This window comes from Camelus dromedarius, chromosome 7 (genome assembly GCF_036321535.1).
Source record: "Camelus dromedarius isolate mCamDro1 chromosome 7, mCamDro1.pat, whole genome shotgun sequence".
NCBI lineage: Eukaryota > Metazoa > Chordata > Mammalia > Artiodactyla > Camelidae > Camelus > Camelus dromedarius.
This window is the reverse complement of record NC_087442.1, coordinates 9,838,425-9,851,534: the sequence shown is the minus strand read 5'-3', so window position 1 is coordinate 9,851,534 and position 13,110 is coordinate 9,838,425. Positions and strand designations below refer to the sequence as shown.

General features: G+C 38.0%; 1 protein-coding gene across 1 annotated transcript; it reads left to right on the top strand.

The window, feature by feature from the left end:
• The first annotated feature begins 2,800 nt into the window (after nt 1–2,800).
• Nucleotides 2,801–3,852, top strand: LOC105094851 (olfactory receptor 2A2). Its single transcript, XM_010986948.3, has one exon. The coding sequence runs from the start codon at nt 2,920–2,922 to the stop codon at nt 3,850–3,852; it is 933 nt and encodes a 310-aa protein (XP_010985250.3). The 5' UTR covers nt 2,801–2,919.
• The last annotated feature ends 9,258 nt before the right edge of the window (nt 3,853–13,110 follow it).

Genomic DNA, 13,110 nt, shown 5'->3' with positions numbered 1-13,110 from the left:
TCATCTCAGTTAAAGTAAATGGCAGTTGGTACCAAACCCCACCTCATCTTGATTTTATCTTGAGGATTACACAGATCTTCCTAGTAAGAATATAACTCTTTACTGTTAGTATTGTCCAAGCCAGTTACATTAATCTATTCTTTATATTGATCTACTTTAATTTCCTAGGACAGAAAAAGACCCTCTTGGTGGTAGGTAACCTGTGGAGGTAATGGAAATGTTTGACTTAGAGCATGGTGCTGGTTTCATGGGTATATGCTTATCCCCAAAGGCATCAAGTTGTGTACATTAAATAAACACAGCTTTTTATATGTTAAACATATCAATAAAGTTTTTTTTTTAAAGGAAAATGACCTTCTTTGTAGGCTGCTTGTCACCTAGATTTGTTTAATTTTTAATACTGTGTAGGTAAAGACATCTCTGTGTTATGGAAGGTGCAGGCCTAAATGTCAAGTCATTCTTTCTTATCATTCATCAAGGAAACAGGAGTGTCTCTCGGGGCCCCAAAATGAAGTTAAGAAGGAAACAGTAGATTAGAGGCAAAGTGAGGAATTTGTATCTTTTGGTCAGTTAAAATCAAATATGTAGCATTTCTAGGACGGAAATGCTAAATAGTGGGTGTTAGGAAAGTTACTTCCTCATGAAACCTTTTGGATCCTGGGAAGCAAGAAACACAGGCAAATAAGGTTTTAATCACAAATTTGCAGTCAGCTCCTTTCAGTTAGATGGTAGACAGATCAAGGCTGTATGTAGACTAAGTTGACAGATTTAACCCAGTAAATAAGGAGCTGTATTGATTGTAGTGAAATTATACTTCAGCTTCATGAAATTTCCCTTTCCATCAACTATTCCTGTCTTTCTTGGTATTTAATATGAATTTGAGATAGGGATAAACCTAGGGATAGTTTAACCTAAGGATAAACTTACACCAAGTTTGACTAAATTTTATTAAAATGTGAGGGTCAACATGATAAGGGTAGGAAAACTGAAGGGTGGGACAACTTCATAGAAAAGATGAACTTGAGATTACAGTCATGATTTTTGAATTAGAGATCATTTCCCACTGGGTGTTTTCTTGCAGTGAAAAGTCCTGATTTTTTCTTCACTTGTTTGCCTTTTATAGATGATGGTGATGGTGATGGTGATGGATACAGATAGAAAGATGATAGATAGATTTGACTGAGGACTTCCATGTCTAGGATATGCTATAAGAAAATAATAAAAGATAAAAAAAAAATGTGTAGAACTTAATACATGGCATATTACATACAGTCTAGTTGGAAGGGAATGTATTAAATAAATTAAAATATTTGTATGTAATAAAACAGTTGCAAATGTTTAAATTATGTTGCATAGAAATATTTTGACATGAAAAATGTATATAATGATTCTAAATGAAATAAATAATACTGTCAATATAATTTATATTATGAAAATGTATACAGTGAATAATAGAAAACTCTATAAAAATAATTAGCAATGATCACTGTCGGCCATATGTTTCAGGTAAGTATTACCTCTTTAGCCTTTATTGAATGTCATGTTTTTCTAAGACTTATGAACTCTTGATGTCAAAATCTCATATGAAATAGGTGCCACTTTATTCACACAATGAGCCAGATTACTGAAACTTTAGTTTGTAAGTCTAAAACTTCTAAGATACTCTAATTACCTAATACAAAGAAAAACAAACCAAAAAAAAACCAAGATAATTTGAGATTCTACATATAATTTTGTCTAAAAATAATCTACCATATAAAATTGAGATAATTTTTTAACAGTGATGTTAATTTAGCAAAATAGATTTGGTTCACTAAAAGAAGTCAGTAAGGTGTATTAAGATTAGGCAAGCAAAGTTGACTCCATTATCGCCTTAACAGCATACTTACTGTCCCAAATTATATACTCTATTAAACAAGGATAGTAGAGGACAGTAGAAATTTGGCAACAATAATGATAAAAATATTTTTGACACCTAATAAATCTAGATATTGCTTTGAAAAGATTATTCTTCAATAGGAACCAGATATTTTTAGTGAAATAATTGATTCTAAGCTCAAGTGGGAAATCTTCAAGATGAGTATAGGATAATTTTTTAAGCCATACTTAAAATTATGGATTAATAACTTTATAATGGGAATAACTTGGACACACCACCTTAACAACATAACCCACATTAGCATCACCAATACTGAGACTAATAAACATTATCTATATATTCATCAAAGGCATTAGGGTTAGGTAGGACATATTTTTTTCCAACCAAAAATTTACAATCTGAACTAAAACATGACAGTCAATGAAAAACTCCAGTTGAGAGACATGACACAAAACAGGAGCTCATACTCTTCAAAAATATCACTGCTAAGGCAAGAAAGTTTAAGTAACTTTAAGATAGAGGAGATAAAATATATGTGATACTGGATTTGAATCTTATCAGAGGGGCTGAGAATGCGGTACTTACAATAGTGAATTATGTTAATGTTATAGCTCCTGATTTTGTTAATTACATTGAAGATAAATTAGTGAATATCCTTGTTCTTGGAATAAATAAGCAGTTTAGGGATAAGTTGGCTTTATGGTTGCCCTTAAGTCTTATGTAGTCCATAGGAAATGAACCACATATATACAAAATACATGTATAAATGCAAGATTGTTTGCAAACATGAAAAAATTAGTAAAATGTATATACTATGATTATTTATAATTCCTGATACTTATCTGAAAATTTCAATTACTCCTTAGGAAAAAGTATAAAAACAAAAAGGCAAAGAAGCATTGGAGGAAATATCTCAGTGAAGTAGGGACAGTCACATAAACTTGTTCTGAATTCACTTCAGATTAATAACTCCACGTTTCATTCATATCCAGCTCTGACCTTTCCATCACACTTCAGTTCAGTTCCCACTGTCATTAGGAATGGAGGGCAACCAGTCATGGATCGCAGAATTCATCCTGGTGGGATTCCAGCTCAGTGAAGAGATGGAATTGCTCCTCTTCATTATCTCCCTCCTGTTATATACCTTCAACCTGCTGGCAAATGGCATGATCTTCAGACTCATTTGCCTGGACCCCAGACTGCATTCCCCCATGTACTACTTCCTCTCTCATCTGGCCATCACCGACATATCCTATGCTTCTAGTAATTTACCCCATATGCTGGAAAACCTAATGAAACACAAAAAAACGATCTCCTTTTTCTCATGCTCTATGCAGATGGTTTTCTGTTTGGCTTTTGCTTCTGTAGAATGCCTGATTTTGGTGGTGATGTCCTATGACAGGTACGTGGCGATCTGCCACCTCCTCCAGTACACTGCCATCATGAACTGGAGAGTGTGCACGGTCCTGGCCATCGCATCCTGGGTGTGTGGATTTTCCATGGCCCTAGTACAAGTAAGTCTCTTTCTAAGATTGCCCTTCTGTGGGCCCCAGAAGGTGAACCACTTCTTCTGTGAAATTCGATCTGTCCTCAAAGTGGCCTGTGGTGAAACCTGGATCAATGACATCTTCCTCTTTGCTGAAGGTGTGTTTATCTTAGTTGGGCCCCTTTCCCTGATGCTGGTGTCCTATGTGCACATCCTCTGGGCCATCCTGAAGATCCAGTCCAAGGAGGGCCGCAAGAAAGCCTTTTCTACCTGCTCCTCCCACCTCTGTGTGGTGGGGTTCTACTTCGGCATAGCCATGGTGGTTTACTTGGTCCCAGAGAGTAGTCAACGAGATGAGCAGAAGAAAATCCTTTTCCTGTTTTACACCCTCTTCAACCCACTGCTGAACCCCCTTGTCTACAGTCTAAGGAATGCTCAAGTGAAGGCTGCCTTCCACAGAGTATTCCAGAAACAGAGGACAATGTGAAGGAGGGTAGAATTATGGTTAGTGGATTTTCCCCCTAGTACTGAAGAAAATTCCCCTACAAAACACACGACTTAAGGATGAAAATTATCCAAGAGTAACACCAGCAAGATGGCAGAACAGGAGTTGCCAAGCCCCCTACTCCATGGAGATGACGTACGTAGATGAAATTGTCTGTGTGAGAACACCAGAAGGCAGGTAAGAGCTTGCAGCATCCCCGACTAGCACAAAGCCGAGAAGAGAGAGACAGTAAAGCTTTTAGGCAAATGGATGGCGTTTGGCCCGCCATGGCTGCTTCTCCTCCCCGACCCAGTGTGTTGGGATCAGGAGGAAATTCCTGACTCCCAGCTCTCCCTCAAGAGGGAAAGGTAAGAATGGCCCATGCATCCTACTTTTTAGATTTCTGAGGTGTGAAGGAGTCTGAGGGCTTCTTTTCTGTCTTGCCTTCTCAGAGGCCTCATGGGAGTGGCAGTTTGGACTCCTTATTGGGACAACTGAGAAACATGGCAAGCACTTCAAATTTTTACACAATACAGAGATTTTTTTTTTTGAGATTTTCACAATTCTAGTAGATGGACAGTGGCATCGCATTCTTGTTTTAATAGGAAATTCCCTGATGACATATGATGATGAATGTGTTTGCAAGTGCTTCCTTACCATCTGTCTGTCTTCTTTGGTGAGCTGTCCCTTTACATCTTTTGCCCATTTTTATTTAATAAACTTTATTTTTACAGCAATTTTAGATTCACAGCAAAAATTGTGTGCCAGGTACAGAGATATCCCATATACTCTGCCTCCACACATGCATAACCTCCCCCAGTATCAACATCCCTCCACAGAGTGGTCATTCATTGTCATTCATAAACCTGCATTGACACATCATTGTCACCCAAAGTCCGTAGCTTCCATTAGGGTTCACTCAACGTGTTCTACATTGTATATGTTTGGACAAGTGTATAAGTACATGCACCCACCATTATATTATCATACGCAGCAGTTTCATCACCGTAAATATCATTACTAATCCCTGACAACCACTGACCTTCTTTAACTACGTTCATAGTTTTGGCTTTTCAGAATGTCATATAGTAGGATTTATAAATACACAGTTTTTTCCACATTGGCTCCCTGCAATCCCTTTGTATGCATTTAAGATTCCTCTGTCTTTTTTTACTGATAGTTCATTTCTTTTTAATGTAGAGTACTATTCCAGTGTCTGGGTATACCACAGTTTATTTGCCTACTGTTGGACATCTTGATTGCCTCAAGTTTAGGCAGTTATGAATAAAACTGCTTTAAACATCTCTGTGCAGGTTTTTTTGTGGACATAAGTTCTCAGATTCTTTGGGTAAACACCAGGTAGTGCAAATGGTAGACTGTACTGTAAGAGTATGTTTAGCATGTTAGGAAACCGTGAAGCTGTCTTTCAAAGTGACTGTATCATTTTGCAGTGAATGTATGCAATATATGAACGTTCCTCTTGGTCCGCATCCTACTCAGTGTTTGTTGTCAGTGTTCTAATTTTTAGCCATTATTTGCTGATATTTCATTGTTGTTTTAATTTGTGTTTCTCTGATGATAGAGATGTGGAGCATTTTTTCATATGCTTATTTGCCATCTGTATATCTTCTTTGAAGTGGTGCGTGTTAGTTTTTGATCCATTTTTAATCGAGTGGTTTGTTTTTTTGCTATTACGTTTTAAGAGTTCTTTGTATGTATTGGAATCAAGTCATTTTTCCTACATGTGCAAAGGTTTTTCTCCAGCCTGTGGCTTAACTTTTCATATTCTTACCGGCGTTTTTCACAGAGTAGAAGTTTTTAAATTTAATGAAATGCAACTTATCAATTTCTTTTTTAACTTTGAAGAGTTTTTGATTTTCAGTTCAGGGTTGTCATTTTCTATTTTGGAGGGAGGAAGAGTGGATACTGGTTCTAAATGTCTTACGGTTCCCCCTGAGGCAAGACTTAACAGTGAATATTAAAAACAGTAATCATAAGAGCAAGGCTTACAAATAAGTCTTCTATCTAAAGTGCAGCAGCCTGATTGACTGAATGATACTTTTATATCACTGATTATTAACTTACACAAAATTAAGAGTTGAAGCTACATCTGGGAGCAAAGAAAGGGTGAGTAAATGCTTAATGAAAGGAAATTTCTGAGAGCCTGAATTTGCCTGTACTTACTGGGAAATAAATCCAAGTGGGAAATAATAGTTAGGGCCAAATCTCAAGGACCTAGTGTGGGCAAACAACTAAAACCAGGCAAAATTAAGTGTTCACTGCCTGTCGGTAAACTGCAAGAAACACTGAAGAAAATATTTTTTTTCCATTTGAAAGAAATGCTCCCTGATGGTAATGGGTATGATTATTTCCTAGGTGAGTTTGGATGTTATTTTGTCATTGGTTTTCAGAAGTGTGACTTTAGTATGCCTGAGTGTTGCTTTAGTGCCATTTATCCGGCCTTTGATTTGCTGAGCTCTGTATCCAGGGGAACGTAACCTTTATCATGCTGAGAAATCCTCTGAGATAATTCCCTCAAAATTTCTTTTTGTGTCACTTTATTTATTTAATTTTAATTTTTTTCTTCCAGTGTTATTGTGATACAATGGACATAGAACACTGGATAAGTTTAAGGTGTAGAGCATAATGATTTGACTTACATAAAATGTGAATATTTTATTACAAGTTTAGTAAACATCCAACATCTCATATAGGTTAAAAAATTAAAGAAATAGAAGAAACATCTTCCTTGTGATGAGAAATCTTACAATTTTCTCTCAACAACTTTCATACGTAACATTACAGCACATTAATTATGTTTATCATGTTGTGTATCCCTTCCCTCACTCTTTATCTTATAAGTGTCAGTTTGTAACTTTTGACTACCTTCATCCAGTTCCCCCAGTCCCCACACCTCACATCTGGTAACCACAAACCTGATGTTTTTTTATGAGTTTGATTGATTGATTGATTGTCTGCTTTTCAGGTTTAATTAACCTAACACTGTGTTACTTCCTGCTACACAATATAGTGATTTGATATTTCTATACGTTTCAAAGTGATCGCCATGATAAGTCTAGTTACAGTTTATGAGTATATGAAGATATGTCAACTATATTTCCCACACTGTACATTTCACACCTTGTCTTATTTATTTATTAACTGGAAGTTTCTACCTTACAATTTCTTTCACCTCAATTTATTTTTTCCTCCCTACACCACCCCCTCTGCCAATCATCTGTTCTCTGTACCTATATCTTTGTTTCTGTTTCCTTAGATTTGTTCACTTGTTTCCAATTTTTAGATTCCACATGTAAGTGAAAATATACAGTATTTGTCTTTGTCTCACTTATTTCATTAGCATAATAGCCGTAGGTCCAGGCATGTTGTCTCAAATGACAGAATTTCATTCTTTTTTATGGCAGAGTAATGTTACATCCCCATGTAATTCTTGCCTTTTGATAATAGTCATGCTAACAGGCGTGAGGGAATGCCTCACTGCAGTTTTGATTTGTGTTTTCCTGATGATTAGTGATGTTGTGCACCTTTCCGTGTGCCTGTTGTCCATCTGTATGTGTCTTTTTGAAAAACAAAATGTCTATTCATATTCTCTGTCCATTTTTCTTAAACAAGTTTTACAGTTTTTCGATGTTGAGTTGTATGAGTTCTTTGTATATTTTAAATATTAATTCATTAATGAATGTTTCATTTGAAAATAATGTTTCATTTGAAAATAGGCGGCCTTTTCATTTTGCTGAGTTTCCTTTGCTGTGCAATAGATTTTTATTTTGATGTATTCCCATGTGTTTATTTTGGCTTTTGCTTCCCTTGCCTGAGATGACATATCGAAAAAGAAAAAAAAAAATCACTGAAATCAATGTCAGAGTACTGCCTATGTTTTTTAGAAGGTTCTTTTTTAAACTGAAGTATAGTTGATTTATAATATTAATGATTTTCATTTGTACAGCATAGTAATCGAGTGTTTTTACAGATTATATTCCATTAAAAGTATTGCGAGGTAATTGCTGTAATTCCCTGTGCTGTGCAGCATATCCCTGTTGCTCACCTGTCTTACGTATAGTGGGCGGGACCTCTTAATACCCTGCTCATCATTTGCCCCTCCCCTCTCCCTCTCCCCTTTGGTAACCACTAGTTTTCTTTCTGTCTCGTTGAGTTTGTTTCTGTTGTACATATACATTTGTGCATTCTTTTTTAAGTTCCATATATAAGGGATAACATACAGTATGTATCTTTCTTGTTTAATTTAATTCACTAAGCTTAATATTCTCTTGGTTAATTCATGGTGCTGCAAATGGCAGAATTATATCCTTTTTTGTAGCTGAGTAACATTCCATTGTGTGTGTTATGTTCTCTATTCATTTGTCTGGTACATTATTTCTTTTTGAATTTCTGTTTTATTTTTACCAGATATGTACCCAGGAGTGCAATTGCTGGATCATATGGTAGTTCTATGTTCAGGTTTTTGAGGAAACTCCATACTGTTTTCCATACTGACTGCATCAATTTACTTTCCCACCAAGAGTGGACAAGCATTCCCTTTACTCTACATCCTCTCCAACATGTGTTATTTGTAGACTTTTTGAGGATAGCCATTCTCACAGCTGTGAGGTGATACTCATTGTGGTTTTGATTTTCATTTCTCTAATAATTAAAAATGCTGAGCATGTTTTCATGCACCTCTTAGCCATCTGTATGTCTTTTTTGGAAAAATGTGGATTCAGGTCTTCTACACATTTTTTGATTGAGTTGTTTTATAAATATGGAGTTATATGAGCTGTGTATATTTTTTAGACATTAACCCCTTACCGTTTATTTCATTTAGAAATATTTTGTCCCATTGCGTAGCTTGTCTTTTCATTTTGTCCATGGTTTACTTCGCTGTGCAAAAGCTTTTAAGTTTTATTAGGTCCCATTTGTTTATTTTTGCTTCTATTTATTTTGCATTAGGAGACAGATCCAAAAAATAGACTACTGTGTTTTATGTCAAAGTGTATTCTGCCTATGTTCTCTTCTAGGAGTTTTATGGTTTCAGGTCTTACATTTAATTAACTAAGCCATTTTGAATTTATTTTTGTGTATACCATGAGAGAGTAGTCCACGTAGATTCCTTTTCATGTAGCTATCCGGTTTCCTCAACACAATTTACTAAGGAGGCTGTCTATTCCCCGTTGTATCCTCTTGTGTCCTTTGTCATGGATTAACTGCCCATGTAACTGTGGGTTTATTTCTGGGCTCTCTATTCTGTTCCATTGATGTATGCCTCTTGTTGTACCACTGTTATGCTGTTTTGATTATTGTAGCCTTGTCGTATAGTTTGAAGTCAGGAAGTCTGATACCTTCAGCTTTGTTCTTTATTAAGATTGTTTCACCTTTGGGGTCTTTTGTGTTTCCATAAAATTTTTAGGATTACTTTTTTTCTAGTTCCGTGAAAATTCCAGTGGTATTTTGACAGGAGTTGCATTGAATCTGTAGACTGTCTTCAGTAGTTTGGACATTTCAACAATATTAATTATTCCCATTTATGAGCACAGTATATCTTTCCATCTGTTTGTGTCATCCTGAATGTCTGTCATCAGTGTCATAAAGTTATCAAGTCTTGTTGTGTTTCTCTTTGTGTTGATCTTCTTTGGTAATCTCTGCATTTCCTGAACCTGAATGTCTCATTCCTTTCCCAGGTTATGGACGTTTTCAGCTATTATGTCTTCAGATATGTTCTCTGCCCCTTTCTCCCTTCTGCTTTTGGGAACCCTATAATGCAAATGTTCGTTCACTTGATATTGACCAAGATGTCTCTTAAACTGTCCCCACTGCTTTTCTTTTTCTGAACGTCTTTATGCTCATTACCTTGAACTCTTTCTTGGCTAAATTGCTTATCCCCATTTCACTTAGTTCTTCTTGCATTTTATCTTATTCCTTTGTTTGAAACTTACTATTATTACTCTGTTGCCTTGTTTTGCCTAACTGGACGTTTTTCTCTCTATGTGTTTGGTAGGTTGGTTATGTTTCCCAACGTTGGAGATGTGGCTTTTGTGAAGATATCCTGTATGTTCCAGCAGCACACTGCTCTCTGTCCCTAGAGCTACGTGCTCTAGGGGTTCCACCTGTGTGCCTGCATGGGTCCTTGTGCTGAGGCAGGGCTCACAAATGGTGGTCTGGCAGCCATTGCCAACCCCTCATTCTGCTTGTTGCTAGGCCCTGCCTTGTGCAGAGCCCACTGGCCACTCATGGGCCGGACATGGTCAAGAGACACCTAACTGCCAAGTGCCAAAGGGGCCCTGAGCTAGTGCTGGTCCGCTGGTGGGTAGACACAGGTTCCGGGGTGGGTAGTTGTGCAGCCTGGGATCCCAGATCCAGTGTCAGCCTGCTAGTGGGTGGGGCCAGTTCCTGACATGACTGGCTGTCTGGTCAAAGGTGTCTTGGAGCTCTCATTGGTCTGCTTGTAGGAGGGGCTGGGCTTCAGGGCACCTGGGGCCAAAGCTTGCACATTGCTGGGTGAGGCTGCTCCCAGGGCTAGTGCCAGCTTGCTTGTGCATGGACCCCGGGTGGGGAGGGCTGGGTCCCAGGGAGACTCTGGGCTCAGAGGGTCTTACGGCAGTCAGCCAGCTCATGAGTGGCACAATGTCGCTGCTTGTCCTGAGGCATCAAAGTACTGGCGGTATAGGCTGGTGAATGGGGCCAGGTCCCAGGATTAATATGCAAGAAGGAGAAATCTAAAATGAGGCTAGCCAGCCTTGATGTCCTCATGGGAGAATGAGCTCCTAAAAGTAGCTGCTGCTAATGCCTATGCCCCTAGCATTACCTCCATTTGCCTCCTACCTCTCCAGGAGGCCAAGATTAGCAGGTGAGCCTCACGCAGGCTCCTTTCAAATTACTGCGTCTACCCTGCGTCACAGAGTTTGTGAGATTTTGTGTGAGCCCTTTAAGCCTGGAGTCAATTTCCCACAGCCTTTTGGAAACAGCCCTGTTAGCCTTCAAAGCCAGATGTTCCGGGGGCTCGTCTACCTGGTGCAGGACCCCAGGCTAGGGAGCAGCTTGATGTGGGGCTCAGACCCCTAGCTTCCTAGGGAGAAGCTCTGTGGTCGCAGTTATCCTCCTGTTTGTGGGTCGTCCCCCTGGGAGTGTGAGGATTGACTCTAGTATCTCCCACCCTCTTCTACCCGTCTTGTTGTGGTTCCTTCTTTACATCTTTAGCTGTGGAAGATCTTCTGCTAGTCTTCTGATCTTTCGCATCAGTGGTTGCTCTGTCAACACTTAGAATTCTGCTGTCCCTGTGGGAGGAGTGACTCAGGGTCATCCTGTTCCAGCACGTTGGCCACTCCTGTGCCATTTTATTTGACTTTTTCCTGAGGATGGTTAGCCTTTTTTTAACTACATCCCCAAGCATCTTTCAGACTCGTCTCCATTTTTCATTATTTTTCTTTGAATGCTTTTCCTCGAATGTTTTCTGTTGATCTTCATTTGAATTTGTTGATCCTGCTCTCAACTGGATCCAGTCTGCTATTAAATTCACCCAGTGTTTTCTTAATTTCACATGTTATTATTTGCTCCTTAACAATGAATATAGGATTATTTCTATAGATTCTAATTCTTCATTGAAATTATACTTTTAAAATTTTGTGTGTCTTTGTTCCCATTTTCTTTGATATAAACGACAGTTATTTTGAAGTCTTTATTGTAGCTTCAATATCTTTGTCATATCTAGGACCTTTTCTCTTGGTTCTTGTATCTCTTGGTTATTGATAATTTTCTTCTTTTTCACATGTTGAATGATAAATTACAAAGACTGTAGATTTTTATCAATGTATGAAGATTAATGAGGCTTTGTATTTTCTCTAAAGGCTATTAAACTTGTTGAAGTTCACCTTGTTCCTTTTAGGGCTTAGTTTTATCCTTTTTTTATTGAAGCACAGTCAGTTTACAATGTTGTGTCAATTTCTGGCGTTCAGCACAGTGCTTCAGTCATATAGAAACATACATATATTCGTTTTCACATTCTCTTTCACCATAAATTCCTACAAGATATTGAATATACTTCCCTGTGCTATACAGTATAAACGTGTTGTTCATCTATTTTTTTTTGGTTTTAGATTTGTTAACATAAATGTATTTCAGTTACATTTTTCGAGTTAGGACTTGAGCAATGCCTGAGAAAACGTCCTCCACATATTTTGAGGAATCCTTTTCAACATATACTTCCTCTCTAAAATCTCACCCCCTACAATCCCAGCTTTCTTCCTTGCCCTTTACTCCAACCTCTGCTGGGATTTCAGCTCCCTCTACTTTCTTGAGCAGTGTTTGGAGAATACCCTTGGAAGAAAGCCTGTGTGGACGTGAGGCTTACTTGTGCTTCCCGTTAAACAAGTGCGATGTCGTCGTCCTAGCCGTCTGCTTCTGCAGCACGCGCAGTCAAAGCCTGGACTCACTTCTCATTGTACTGATGATTTTACCTTTCTCAATAAAGCTGTTAAGTGTTGTGGGAAAACAGTTTTTGTAGTCAATTGATGTTTAGCACATGACAAGTATCTTTAAGCTCATTAATAAGTAAATGAGGAAGAAAATAGTAGATTGCATAGGTTTGAAGAAGGTTTGGAAGGGCAGATACACATATTTATACAGGTAACAAACTGCACCAGATAACAGTTTTCTTTTTATTATGATGTCTCTGCGAGTCGATAGGTAAGTCGCAGGGGCAATATAATGCTGAGTTATATCCTCAAAGATATGATTAGTCAGAAATACCAAGTCATGAGCTGACATGTAAATATTAGACAAGTTGATTTGAGTCTATTAATCATAGATAGCTACAGTGAAAATAATTAGTTCTTATAGCTAAATTGTGTTCCCCCCACAAATATAAATGTTGAAGTTCTAACAGTCACTATGTCAGAATGTGACTGCATTTAATACTGCATATTTAGAAGGTAACTAAGTTAAAACGAGGTCATTAGGATGGGCACCAATATGATATGACGGGTGTCCTTTAGAAGAGGTGCTTAGGACTCAGACACACACAGAGGAAAACCATATAAAGTCACAGTGAAAGGACTGCCATATATGAACCAAAGAGAGAGAGGTTTCAGAAGAGCCCGACCCCCCTGAATCCTTGACCTTGGACATCCAGCCCCTAGGACAATAAGAAAGCACATTTCTGATGTTGGCGGTGCGTAGTCTGCGGTACGCTGTGATGGCACCTCTAGAAAACTAAAGGTTTAGTTCAGTGATGACAGAAAGAAAGGTCAG